This window comes from Terrapene carolina, unplaced genomic scaffold (genome assembly GCF_002925995.2).
Source record: "Terrapene carolina triunguis isolate 2854851 unplaced genomic scaffold, T_m_triunguis-2.0 Scaffold112, whole genome shotgun sequence".
Taxonomy (NCBI): domain Eukaryota; kingdom Metazoa; phylum Chordata; order Testudines; family Emydidae; genus Terrapene; species Terrapene triunguis.
The window spans coordinates 22088682-22103390 of NW_020664463.1; the positions used below are offsets into that span (position 1 = coordinate 22088682).

The 14709-nt window shown below is 46.6% G+C and overlaps 1 protein-coding gene across 1 annotated transcript in view; it reads right to left on the reverse strand.

Annotated features, from left to right (window-relative positions):
* Positions 1-14709, reverse strand: part of TULP3 (TUB like protein 3) — a 39842-nt gene that overhangs the window by 9889 nt on the left and 15244 nt on the right. The window contains exons 4-8 of the mRNA XM_024218045.2: positions 11193-11369; positions 3910-4040; positions 2484-2681; positions 1645-1757; positions 1134-1248 (exon numbers count right to left, since the gene is read on the reverse strand). Of these exons, the coding sequence (XP_024073813.2) occupies positions 1134-1248; positions 1645-1757; positions 2484-2681; positions 3910-4040; positions 11193-11369 (734 nt within the window). The remainder of the gene's footprint in view (positions 1-1133; positions 1249-1644; positions 1758-2483; positions 2682-3909; positions 4041-11192; positions 11370-14709) is intronic.

Genomic DNA, 14709 nt, shown 5'->3' on the forward strand with positions numbered 1-14709 from the left:
GGAGAAGGATTGCGGGCAGGAGGTGCAGAGTTTGAAGCCTGGAGTTCTGGGCACAGTCAGGTACCCAAATAGGGCATGGGGGAGAATGGGGGTAGCCTAATCTATTTCTAAAACTATTAAAACGATCAAATCTACTAAATCTATTAAAACTTCTAAAACTACAAACTATTTACAGCTAACACTATTGTTTTTCAGAAACAACATCAGAGCTGAAGACACTAAGTTTCTGACCTGGACCAGGCGGCAATGAGAAGGAACTGAAGAGGCAGTCGGTCCGCACTGCGGTTAGGAGCATGAGGTGAACTGAGGCACATGCGTGGACCAACAGACACTGCTTTCAAATTCTCTGACTCTGGGTGCATGATGCACATGTGTAACCCACAGTGGAATACAATAGGGACCATTACTTGAAGAAGAAACAGACTTTCTTGGTCCTCTAGTCATGAACTGTTTAATGCCTTCAACCAAAAAAAACTACCTCAAAGGCTATTTCAATTTTATTCCAGCAAGATGGCTTCTTAGAGTTCCTAACACATATGATAAAAATCAGGTATAACATTAATATTAGTTATATAGCTTCCCCTAACACTGATCTAAGTTATGCAACTTCAGCTATGTGAATAATGTAGCTGAAGTCGACGTACTTAGATCTACTCACCGCGGTGTCTTCACTGCGGTGAGTCGACTGCCGCTGCTCCCCGTCAACTCTGCCTGCGCCTCTCGTGGCGGTGGAGTACAGGACTTGACGGGAGAGTGCTCGGGGGTCGATTTATCGCATCTAGACTAGACGCGATAAATCGATTGCTGCCCGCCAATCCGTCAGGTAGTGTAGACATATCCTATGACTCATCTGAAAGTCCTCCAGCATCCAATACCCCTTATAGTTATCCTGTTGTACTGCTACAGTACTGATGCAGAATTAAGAAAACTTGCTGCGGAATCACTAACATCCTGAAGCACCCAGAGTTTTCCCTGCAGGGCTCCAATCCAAATACTGACCCAGCTTGGCTTGAAAGTCCTGATAAGACCACAGCCAAAGTGGCTGTAACTGCAGGATGCCTCCCATCCCCAACACCTGGGTTTAAGTGATTCAGGAGCTTGGGGAAGGGGGAAAAAAAATAAAAGGAACTTACGTAACAAATGGCTGCGAGCTCCTGTCGGGTATGGGCCTTTTCTACTAGCCCTTGTCCCTTGCCTGGGCTAACTCCATGATCATAGACAGTAAATTTTGTTCCCATAAGGTTGGACCTAGAATCAGGAAACAGAGAGTCAGTGAGATGTTCTATGTGACATAATTAGACTGTGTCAGCCTCTCCTGACATTCCCATCTGGGGTTTCCCATCAGCAGCGCAATAAACAGCTCTAAAGAAAGTATCTGTTACACTGAGCCCATAACCTGACCTGGAAAAATGTCAAGCCAGGACTCCTCACATAAATGGCCACAGTCATCTCTCTGAAAGAGATACTGGTACCAAAGGGACAGCCAGGGGTGAACCAAGAGAGGGTGAGGTCACACTCCCCATGGAGTTGGACTTGATTGCTGCCCTTGGCTCTGACTCAGCAAGACAGGAACTCCAACCTCTCTTGCAGTACATGAACACAGAGACTGTGCACCGGTCGATGGCTTTTATCTGTGGCTCTCACCTGAGTTTTCCAATGAAACTTTCCCCTTCCCGGGATAAATCTGTTGGGTCAATTGAAATGAGATAATTGGATGTTTTGCTCTTTTTCCGTTTTCTCCCTGCAAGAAGGAACGTCTGGAAACACAAAACTTTGGTCATGACAGGAAGCTCTGGAAGAGCTCAGAGGCACAGCGCTACTTTCGACCTCCATCCCACTGTCCCTATCACCATTCCCCTGCCCATTAACTCCCACCTACTTTGGCAGACCCCTTCTTGCTAGCCCTATGCCACTTCCATACCACTGACCTTTCTCTTCACCCCATGAGCAAACAGCCCCAAATCTCAGCTCTCTTTAGCCCACCCAATGGCTCAGGTTTTAAGCACCTTTCCTTCCTAATTTTTACCAGATACTCATCCTTCCGCTCTTCTTTTACTCCTGCTTTAGCTCACCTTCTTTATACTATTGCTTCCACACCTCCCAATTGCTGCCTTCGTACCCTGCCCAGATAGAGATGTGCACCCCTCCTACTTTTCACAAGCTTTCTCCTTTCAGCTCCAGGTTCCTTTCCCATTTAAGCACTGCTCCACAACACACCCAAAGGTTTTGTACTAGAAGTTCAGTAGCCCAGGGCAGGGCTGGCTCTAGGCACCAGCGTTTCAAAAATGTGCTTGGGGCGGCACTTCTCAAGGGGTGGCATTCCGGCCCTTTGGGGGCGGCTCTTTTCAAGGGGCAGCACTCCGTTTTTTGGGTTTTTTTTGCTTTGATGGCGGCACTCCGGCTTTTTTTTTTTTGCTTGGGGCAGCAAAAAACCTGGAGCCAGCCCTGGCCCAGGGCTGGAGACTGTGTGCTAGTCCCAATACCTTTCTGTTGTCGTCCCTTTCCAGGTGCATATAGTAGGTGGGGAAGAGGCCTCGATCCATTCCTTTCTTATCTCTAGTGATTCGACACTTCACTGTAATGCCACGGGGAGCAGGGCGTAATGCAAACTCCTCCAAGTTCTCCACTTCTCCCAGCTGTGCATCTGTCTCTGGGGATGCAGTGCAGGAAGCACCTGTGTCCTGTGAGAAGACCTATCCCATTAGCAAAGTGAAACAGGTTAGAGGCCCTAGTAACCCAACGGCCTGTTGGGTAGGAGGCTCCCATATCACAAGAGGAAAATGCTCGGTTGGGGAAGGGATGCTGGATCAGAGATCTCTGTGTTTCAAATGCTCCATTGAGAAGAAGAAATCAGGACAGAAGTTTCTCCTACCCTGGGAAAAGAATACCCCTTTAAGGCAGAGTCTCCAGTAACTAGAAGGTAGACTGGCTTGCTAGGGAGGGGATGCAGGGTGAAAAGCTATTATATTCAAAGGGAGGAATGTCCCTTTTAGCATAGTATTTATCACTAAGCTAAGCTTGAAATGTATTGTAAAAAAAGACAGGATGAGGAATAGCACTTTCTGATCAGTCTGGATCCTGGAGTGGAACAGGCTGGGGAAAACCACGGTATGATGGTACGGCTAAAACCATCAGTGTGTCTATGCTTGCTCAGACTGTACCTAGAGTGGAATTAACTCTCCCCATAGCAGGAGTGAGCACTAGAGGAACAGTGACAACAATCAAGATGCAGAATATCAACAAAGGGACACAGATGGCGGTGGAAGCTAGTGGAGGACTGGATATGAGGTACGGAAGCCAACACCCTGGCTTTCCTCTGGATTCAGGTCTGAGCACACTAGCTACAGGCTAGGGGCTGGAACTAGCATGTTTTAACACTGAGGTACTGTAACTGGAGGTCAGCCACTCTAATGGTTAGAGCTTGGGGCCAGCCAGCCCTGTTCATTAATCAGGTGCAGCTGAGGAGGAGGGGAATCACGTGTTCCCTACAGCCAGGCTGCCAGTAAGGAAGGAGAAGTAGGGGAGCAGGAGCATCAAGGAGTTCCCTGGAAGAGGCTGCCAGAGTCCCCTAAAAGGAGAGGCTGAGGGAATCTGCTGGGGGCGGGAAAGGGACGCAAGGGGGAAAGTCCTGGGAGACAGTGCTCAGCCAAAAGAGCAAGGAAGAATCCTGCAGTAAGTCCTGAAGCAGAAGTGACAGTTAGGCAAAAGAGGAAAAGTCCCTTAGGTGGACTGAGAACTGTTTCTGTTAAGTTTTTTTGCTTATGTCTGGAAAATAAAACTGTGCCTGGAAAGAGACTTGGTTGTGGGAGTGAGTCCTTTGTGGTCTGGACGCAAGCCAGCACCTTACACATGGGCACTAGAAAGCATGGGTCTGATTCTCATTGAGAACACTGTTTTCATGACACTTACTGTAGCAGATTTCTGGCTGGTTGCGGAACTAGGCCTCTTAGATTCAGAATATGGTGAATGTGATCTTGACCTCTTTCCAGCTTCTTCCTCCTCTTCAGTGTCCTCATCGAAATTCAAACTGCCTGAGATCCCTGTCAGAATGCAGGACTAGGTAACCTCTAATGGAAGGTGTCACAAATGCACAGCATCACCAATTCACATGTCCCTCAGTTACCTTCCCTGCTCCTAGCCTCACTTTAACCCACAACATACCTGCAATGACTATTTACATGGAAAAGTAATATTAGGGTAGTAATGATTCCCTTTTAACTGTCTTTAATGCAATAAAGATAAAATGTTCAAATGGGGCGACCTAAAGCGAGGCACCTAAGTCCATATTTCCACATCTCTGAAAATCAGACCATTTATTTGGGTACCGAAATAGGAATTCAGTAGCCTAATTTCAGGCACTTATGTTATACAAATTTATTTTTACATATTTCTCTGGTGCTCCTTGCTGTAGTTTGTGAGACTGAGTATCTCACAAACATTATGTTATTATGAATTAATCCTTATGTTCCCAGTGTGAGTTTTCCTCTTGTGGGATATTGCTTTCTGAGCCTTGAAATCCATATTACTGGTGACACTTTAGTGAAATGAATAAGAAGCTGTCTGGCTTTTATTAATACATACACATGCTATACCATACTGCTTAGTTTATACGTTCATTCAGTTAAATATGCCCACGTGTAACAGAAACTGCTCGCACAATTTTCATTTGGATAGAAGGTTTGGATAGAACTCTTGTAAATGGATTTCCTGATTAATATGGTATTCTGAAAAGACCTTAGGAAGGAAACAAGGATTGGGATGTAGTGTGACCATGTCTATAAAGAAGGCAGTGAACGGTGTCTACTATGAGCACACTGAGTTCTCCTATTCCTCTATCCCAAGTGATAGCCTGGGAGAGGTGAAGGAGAGAACAGGGAGACACTGGTTTAAAGGCACTGAGAAAATTAAGGTCCAATGGAGGAGTGGGGTTCTGTATGGGGGGGAAAACAAGTTGTGTAAGCCTTTAAGTAATCCAGCCATGGTAGGATGGGCAAAAACTGAGACCTATTTCTTATACCCATTGAAGGCTTCTAAGTGCCTTGGAGGTTGCTGAGTGACCCCTGAGAAGCCAGTCATCCAACTGTGGGAATATTGTGATACCCCACTGACATACGTGGGCCGCTATTGCTGAATGGACCTTCGTAAAGACACTCAGGGCCTATTACAAACATAGGAAACGCTTGTGGGAGGAGTGGATACCTACATGAAAGCAGGTGTCCTGGAGGTCGAGAGCAATGAGCCAGTTTTTCAGATCTAGGGATGTAATTATGGTGGCTAGCGTCACTATCCTAAAGCATTATGAAATGACATAGGTATTCAAATGTCTGAGATCAAGGATCAGTCTCCACCCTCTACGCCTTCTGGGGACTATGAAATAGCTGGACTAGAACCCTCTTCTGACAAATTCAGGGGAAAGTGGCTTGATTGCCCCCAAGAGCAGGAAAGATTGGACCTCCTGCTTTAAGAGCTCCTCACGAGAGAGGTCCCTGAAAAGAGACAGGGAAGGGAGGTGGGTGGTGGTGTATGCAATATTCCATGTCACCCACCTCTAATATCCATTTGTCTGAGGTGATGTGCTTCCAGGCAGGTAGGAAGTGGAATATTCAATCACTGAAAGTGGGTGGAATGGTAGAATTGTACAGCAGAGGATCTGGGGAAACAGGATGCGCGATGCTCTTGACCAATCTGTCAAAACTTTCTCTTAGAAGGGGGTGCAGATTGGGTGGTTGTAGGGGTTGGGGGAGTGGTCCTCTTTTGTGAGGTTTGGATCTCCTCCTCAAAGGCTCCGAAGGTCTAAGAAAGTCTGGTGTGGGTGCTACTTGAACGGTCTGGAACGCTGTGCAGCTTGAGACCTTCTCAAGTGTCTTTTTGTTGCAGGCATATAAATTCCCAGTGACCATAGCATTGCCCTTGAATCTTTAAGGGTGTGGAGTGAGGAGTCTCTGTCTGTGCTGAAGAGCTTGAGCCCTTCAAAGAGAAGGTTTTCAGTGGTATTCTGCACCTCTTTCAGGAGTCCAGAAGGCTGAAGCCAAGATGCTCTTTGCATATCCACAGTAGTAGCCAGGGATCTAGAAGCTGTGTCAGCGGCATCGAGAGTGGCCTGCAAGGAGGCTTTCATGATTAACTGACCCTCAGAGACGAAGGACTGAAATTGGTGTTTTTAGTCTCGTGGCAGGCATTCAATAAAGTGTGGTGAACTTGGAATAACTGTTAAATAATATATCACTGTCAAGGCCTGGTACTTTGCAACTAAAAATAAAAGAGCTGCTGATGAATAGCTCTTTCTGCCCAAAAGGTCTATTTGTTTGGCCTCTTTATCCAAAGGAGAGGGTCTGGCGTGAGCTTGATGGTTTCCTTCATTAGCCACGTCCACCACCAGGGAATTAGGGGTGGGATGGGAGAAGTACTCCATTCCCTTACCTGTAATAAAACATATTTTATCTCCCCGCTTGGGTGGAATAGTGGAAGGTGTTTGCCATAAAGTACATGAAGGCAATAACAGTGCCTCATTAATTGATAGGGCAATCTTTCCCTGAGGGGATGATATTTAAAATGTCCATCAGGGAATGTTGAGACTCCTGGGCCTCTTCTAGCAGGATCTGGAGGGATTCCATCAGGTGTTTCATTAGCTCCTGGAAAGCCCTAAAGTCATCAGCAGAAGAGGGCAATGGTGGCATTACAACCTCATCCGGGGAGGAGGAGGAGGGGGAGGACTTGGCTGATAAGGGTGAGCTTTCCTCCATCTGTGGCTCTTGCTCCTCTTGTACCGAGGGGGCATATGGCACCGAAGGATGGTCTGTCAGTGCCTGTGAATGATGCGGTACTGGTGGGTGTTGGGGTTTCTTTCTGGCTGGTACCCTCTAAAACTGTTCCACAAAATGCCCCCATGGGTTCCAGTGAGCCCACTCAGGAGGGGGATAGGTGAGGGGTCCCCAAGGATATTCATATCCCAAAGGTCTAGGGTATCTGGTGGGCTCCACAAGGTCCTCTTCAGTAAATGGACTCAAGAAGAGTGTGACAGTTCCAAGGTAGAACCCTTTACAGAGACCTCAGAGTCAGAAATACCATCCCCTGGGCTAAAAGGGGGGGGGGGCCCTGAGGCATTGGTGCTGGTACCAAGTGTTGGAAATCAAGTTGCAGCTGTCAGTGTAGTACCCAAGAGAGAGAACTAGTAGAGCTCCTTAGTAAGGGAGACCCTGTTTTATGCAAAATGAGAAGATCTTCCAGGGAAAAGAATCTCGAGGATGGTCGAGAGCTATGATAGCCAATGGTGCTGGAGCTGGGATGTGGATCGGTGCCAAGGAGGAATTGGTGCATGCAGTACTGGCGAAGTTGACGGAGCAGTTTCTTTGACATTGGATGGTACCGGAGTGCAGGTAGAAGCCCTGTGTACATCAAGGTGCTGAGAGGTACTGGGTGGTACTGATGTAGGAGCCACTCTGTGCATGGAAGACTTTTCTGCACATGACTTCTTATGTGGTACTGTAGTGGGGCAGTTGCCCCACTTTGGCAGACAAAGGGTTAATAGCAGCCCTTGGAGCGGCTGCACAGAACCTGGCCAATCATAGAAGGCTTAGAAGCAGTCAATCAGGGCCAGGCTGGGCCCTATATAAAGGCTGCAAAGCAGAAGAGATACGAGTCTCTCCCTGACAAGCAATGGGGGAGGACTGGCTCCCAGGGCTAGCACCTTAGATAGAACAGCGCTGGGCAGGCTCAGGGCAGCAGAGGGAAAGCTCCAGCCTGATACCTGCCAGGCTGCAGCCCCTGCTAAAAAAGGGCCGAGAAGGTGCAAGGGCCAAAGAGAAGTGGCCCAGGAAGCATGAGCAGTAGAGGGGAAAGAAGGAGGGCAGGACATGGCTGCCGCCAGAGGGTCCCTGGGCTGGGACCCAGAATAGTGGGCGGGCCTGGGTCCCCCCACCCCCCTTCCACTGCACCTGGCCGTGGAGGAGCATGGCCCAATACAGACTGTGGCTTGCCCCTGCAGCAAGGGGCTAGACTTTGGAGCTGCAGTTGGCCACGAAGGCAGGTGCAGACTGAGGACTGTGGATACCCCCGGAAGGGGAGAAAACCGAGTGGGGCACAGCTGGAGGGCTGTGTCCAGAAGAGGACGCCGCGAGCCAGGGAGCAACGCAGGTCCCAGACAGCACTGCAGAGCAGAACAACGGGTGAGACACCACCTGCAGAGGGTGCTCCATTAGCTGGACAGAGCTAATTCCTGGAGCAACCAGAAGGAGCTGCCACAGTGGTGAGTGTGCAACCTGTTACAGGTACCAATGCTTTGGTACTGATTTCAGTCTGAGACTCCAAGTGAAATTGGTACCAAGGTGTCAGTACCATATAAGAAGAGGGGTGGGTTACCCCTTAGGGGACTCAAAGTCTCCCAGGACTGAGATTTATGGGGTGACCTATCACTCTTCTTTGTTTCCCTGGTAAGAGTCTTAGAAGTCGCTGTCTCTGGGGTGCTGCCAAGGTTCCAGCAGTCACCTGAGCTGTCTGAGATGCTGAGGCTGATGTGCAAGGGGGGAAGCAGACTCCTCAGAAGCTAAGGAGTGTTCCATTAAGCAAGGTTCAAATTAGCCTCTGTCTTTTCTACACCTGCCTTTAAACCCTGAGCAGACCTTGCCCTTGATGGGAAGTGAGTCTCTCCGAGACACCACAGAAAACTAGAATTCCTGTTGCGTGGGCAGGGCTTAAACCACACTGTCTTTGGCATAATCTGGTGCTAATGCACTAAACCAAAAGCCCTGAAGCAGGGAGGGAAGAGATCTCCCCTTTGAAACCACAACTGTTTTGAAATTAAATAAAAATAACAAAACAATAAACTTAGGGTATGTCTACACCCAGCCGCTAGTTCGGCGGCTGGCAATCGAAGTTCTGGGTTCGACTTATCGCGTCTTGTCTGGACGCGATAAGTCGAACCAGGAAGTGCTCGCCGTCGACTGCGGTACTCCAGCTAGACGAGAGGAGTACCGCGGAGTCGACGGGGGAGCCTGCCTGCCGCGTGTGGACCGAGGTAAGATCGAACTAAGGTACTTCGAACTTCAGCTACGTTATTCACGTAGCTGAAGTTGCGTACCTTAGTTCGATTTGGGGGGTGAGTGTAGACCAAGCCTAAGTAAATAACTAAACGGAAAAAAAAATTCACAGTAAGTGAGAAAGGTGGGAAGCTGTAGAACAGCAGACACTAAGGGTACGTCTATACTTACCTCCGGGTCCGGCGGTAAGCAATCGATCTTCTGGGATCGATTTATCGTGTCTTGTCTAGACGCGATAAATCGATCCCGGATCGATCCCGGAAGTGCTCGCCGTCGACGCCGATACTCCTGCTCCGCGAGAGGAGTACGCGGAGTCGACGGGGGAGCCTGCCTGCCGCGTGTGGACCCGCGGTAAGTTCGAACTAAGATACTTCGACTTCAGCTACGTTAATCTTAGTTCGAAGTGGGGGGTTAGTGTGGACCAGCCCTAAAGCTATGTCTACACTACCACTGGATCAACGCTCCAGCAATCGATGCACCGGGGGTCGATTTAGCAGGTCTAATGAAGACCTGCCAAATCGACCGCAGAGCGCTCTCAGGTCGACCCTGGTAGTCCACCCTGAATGAGAAGAGTAAGGTAAGTCGACAGGAGACACTCTCCCATCGACCCAGCGCGGTACAGACACCGAAATAAGCCGACCTAAGCTATGTCAACTCCAGCTACGTTATTCATGTAGCTGGAGTTGTGTAATTTAGGTCGACATACCACGGTAGTGTAGACATCACCCAAGTTTTGCTCCATCTCAAGCCACAGATGGGTTGAGAGATAAATGAGTGACAGCGGGTCTGCACCTCCCTACATGACCTCATATGGGAGCATGAGGAGCTGTTGTGTAGGCTCAGGCCTGCAGATGCTGTTTTACGGTCTCCAGTCAAAAGTGCAGAGCACCCACAGGGCATATACTTGAACAAGAACTGAGAAGGAACTTCTGTGAGCTTCCTGGGATTTATACTTGGGGTCACACCACTTTATTTTATGATCCTATCTGATTTTTTGTGGTAAGCAGGGGTAGGAGTGGGAAAGCACAGGAAGTGCTGTAGTACATGGTTTTGTTGATCCTGTAAATTGCATTCTTCTCTACGAATCAATATTAAACCAATGTCCCAGCATGGTATTGCACATACAGGGCATTGCTGGAGGTGCTGTGTTTTGGAGGAGATCTAAAGCTAAGTTCTGGACTACTTGTCAATAAACATCCCAAGGCATATTTTGAAAGAGGAAAGGCGTTAACCCTGGCGTTCTGGCCAAATTCTAATCTGTGTATTTACATTCTGCCTCCCTAAATTTCCCATGTAATTTCAATCAGTTATTCTCTTGCACTTCCTGTCCTAACTCTTGTGTAATGTTGCTGTTCATGGATAAACAACTGTTGCTTCTGAGTGGTGGATGACACGATCCTTACAAATTACTGCATAACTCATAGGTTAAGTCCTTTGGGAACCTTTTAGATGACAGGCACTGCAAGGTAATGTAAACTGTTACTCGAACGACATGGTATTCATTTTTATTTCACTGCAAAATGTTTAGACAGCACGCAACTAACAGACTTCCTGCAGTACTGGCATGGATGTGATACACTTGGCAGAAGTGAACACTCTGATGAGAAACTGCTCAACAGGACACAGTATTTGACAATAAACCTTTACGCATATTTTCTATAACAGCTGTTTGGGATATCCTCTGAATCAGGAAGAGCACCTTTCCTGCAGGTCTCCTGAGCAGTTAAGTAATTACTGCATTGTTGGCTGTGGAGGTTTCTAATACTTAAGAACTATATTGTGTTGTTACAATATTAATACAGATAGGTACATGGAATAAAAATGTCCTGGACTCTGGCAAAACCAAGAGAGGCAATTTGTGACGACTTCCTTTGGAAAGACCAGAAATTATACGGAATTTCTGTAATCTTTTAAAATGTGATAGATATATACCAGTTCGTATTAGCATTTTAGTCAAGGGAATGACTGTTACTCATCCGCCAATGTATGTTCTAGAAATTGCTGGCTGCCTTTGTGTATGGAAACTCACATGCACACTTGTATTGTGAGAGGATTCCTCATAATTTTTAGTTTTCTAATGAAATAAAAAATAAAATTATAAACTGGGAAAACCTGACAGAGACCCCTGTCCAAACCCTGCATATAGCCAACTCTCACCTCGTTTCTGTAGGATTTCTTGCAGATCCGGCTTGGCAGCTGTATCTATCAGGGTCTCCTCATTGTTGTCTTGATCTGCATCGTCTTCTGTTGTGGAAGAGCCTACGGAGAGGATTTGGAGTTTGGTCCCTAAGTCTTGGACTTCTGGCTTCAGGAAGGCAGCTGGGCCATCAATGCCTGCAGGCAAAAGTGAAACAGAACGGAGAAATCTCACTGCTTTTGTAACTGACTGTGTCAAGCATCACAAGAAGGCATCTCATTTCACCTCTCCTTGCCCAAACACCCTTTTAGAACACTGATGCATCTGAGTGCCCAGACATTTTCCAAAAGGGGGGAAAAAAGACTGTCTTCCCAGAAAAGCACTTTACAGGATTATGAGTCAGGAGATCTAGATTCTAAATCTGGCTCTGACAGACTTCCCGTGTTACCTAGGGAAAGTCATGTTAACCTCTCCAAGCCTCAGTTTCCCCATCCCTAAATGGGGATGATGATACTTCCATTTTCACAAGGTGTTGTGAGTTTAAATTAATTGATGTTTGTAAAGCACATTGAAACTCCTAGATTTTTTTTTTTTAAGCCTTTACTGTCCACAGTAGTCACGTATCAGAGGGTAGTCGTGTTAGTCTGGATCTGTAAAAAGCGACAAAGTCCTGTGGAACCTTATAGACTAACAGACGTATTTGAGCATAAGCTTTCGTGGGTGAATACTCACTTCGTCAGATGCATGTAGTGGAAATTTCCAGAGGCAGGTATAAATATGCAGGCAAGAATCAGGCTAGGTCTACACTACCCGCCTGAATCGGCAGGTAGAAATCAACCTCTCGGGGATCGAATTATCGCGTCTCGTCGGGACGCGACAATCGATCCCCGAATTGACGCTCTTACTCCACCAGCGGAGGTGGGAGTAAGCACCGTCGACGGGAAGCCGCGGAGGTCGATTTTGCCACCATCCTTACAGCGGGGTAAGTCGGCTGCGATACGTCGAATTTGCGTATCTTAAATTGACCCCCCCCTGTAGTGAAGACCTGCCCTCAGTCTAGAGATAACGAGGTTAGTTCAATCAGGGAGGATGAGGCCCTCTTCTAGCAGTTGAGGTGTGAACACCAAGGGAGGATAAACTGCTTTTGTAGTTGGCTAACCATTCAGTCTTTGTTTAATCCTGAGCTGATGGTGTCAAATTTGCAAATGAACTGAAGCTCAACAGTTTCTCTTTGAAGTCTGGTCCTGAAGTTTTTTTTCTGCAGGATGGCTACCTTTAAATCTGATATTGTGTGTCCAGGGAGATTGAAGTGTTCTCCTACAGGTTTTTGTATATTGCCGTTCCTAATATCTGACTTGTGTCCATTTATCCTTTTACATAGGGACTGTAGTCATGTTCTTTGTTAATCACCTTGATGTTAGTCTATGAATACTCCACTATGTAAGTCACAGTAAACTAGGGGTTGTTCACAGCTGTAAGCAAGATGCCAAACTATATGTAGCCACCACCTGGGTTTCTGGTGGAACCAACTTACCCAAGATTAACCATATAAAGCAGCTGTGATACTGCACTTCTTGTCACAGACACTTTCACAGAGGATGCAGTATGTGCCAGGGATATGGAAGAGTGAAGGTTGTTTGGGGTACCTTAAAACAAATTCTAGATAGTTTGGAAATGCAGAGTTAAGTGCAGTCTTTGCTTTGGATTTCTTGGATTTCTGGTGTTTTTGTATTTTAAAACTGCAACGGTTTACTCGGGTGTTTTACCTTTGGGTTACTGACACATTTACAACCTTCACTCCATCTTAAAGATTCTTGGTCTGAAAATATAAAAGGGGAAGCTATCCAATTTTCATCCCTCTTTCTTCTGACTTCTGTAGTATCTAGTTTTCTGCTTCAGAGGTGTTTTTATTCTCTCCTGTCTCATTTCAGAAGCGCTCTCTCCAACCAGAAAGTTTCTCTCAATCAGCTTTCTCCCAGTTAATTCTAAGTATCAGTCCAGCAAGTGCTACAGCTGAAGTCTCCTCTCACTCCTCTCCCAATCTGCAGCCACTGATCCACAGAACAGGAGAGACATTTAAAGAGATGGGCTGCCAGGAGACAAGGTATTTCTAGGAGCAACCACTAAGATTAATAAATTCATTTTTATCCTTTTTAGCTCATGGTATCCCTTTAATGTGTATCACAAAACCCCAAGGCATACCCTGCTACCTCCCTGATAGGTTGGAGGATCCTGGCTCTCATGGTACTTTTCCTGATACTTTCACAGGATTGTGGGGCTTTCACGGTCACCTCCTATGCCCCATCATCTGTGGGGCTTCCTGGGCTGTGAGCTCATCACTGCCTCCTGCTACATCACTGTCCCCAATGGTTCTTGCCACTATTTCACTGTCATGCTGTGAGACCACTGAGCTCTTGCCACTGGCTCCTTGCTTTCCCACAGTGCCTATAGCTTTCCTTTCTACCAACACTTCGCTGCTATGTTGCTGTCCCCTCCCTGCCACATGCAGGGCCCACTGATCCCAAAATTTACCTCCTTGCCATGTGGCAAGACCTAAATTTAATGGATCCTGTTTGCATGTCACAGGAACAAGACTCTGAAAAACTTCTCTCACCCAAACACTTGAATTTGTAATTTGAGATTAGGGTGAATTAACAAGATAGTGGAGAGGAATTCCAGGACTGAGATGTTTCAGAGTAGCAGCCGTGTTAGTCTGTATCCGCAAAAAGAACAGGAGTACTTGTGGCACCTTAGAGACTAACAAATTTATTAGATCATAAACTTTCATGGGCTACAGCCCACTTCTTCGGATGCATACAGAGTGGAACATATATTGAGGAGATATATATACACACATACAGAGAGCATGAACAGGTGGGAGTTGTCTTACCAACTCTGAGAGGCCAATTAAGTAAGAGAAAAAAACTTCTGAAGTGATAATCAAGATAGCTCAGTACAGACAGTTTGATAAGAAGTGTGAGAATACTTACAAGGGGAGATAGATTCAATGTTTGTAATGGCTCAGCCATTCCCAGTCCTTATTTAATCCTGAGTTGATTGTATCTAGTTTGCATATCAATTCCAGCTCAGCAGTCTCTCGTTGCAGTCTGTTTTTGAAGTTTTTCTGTTGTAAGATAGCCACCCGCAGGTCTGTCATTGAATGGCCAGACAGGTTAAAGTGTTCTCCCACTGGTTTTTGAGTATTATGATTCCTGATGTCAGATTTGTGTCCATTAATTCTTTTGCATAGAGACTGTCCGGTTTGGCCAATGTACATGGCAGAGGGGCATTGCTGGCACATGATGGCATATATCACTCACACAACTCCCACCTGTTCATGCTCTCTGTATGTGTGTATATATATATCCTCAATATATGTTCCACTCTATATGCATCCGAAGAAGTGGGCTGTAGCCCATGAAACCTTATGCTCTAATAAATTTGTTAGTTTCTAAGGTGCCACAAGTACTCCTGTTCTTTTTGAGGACTGAGATGAAAGAGAATGCAAAAATCCTTGCCACCAGCAGAGGGCAGTTT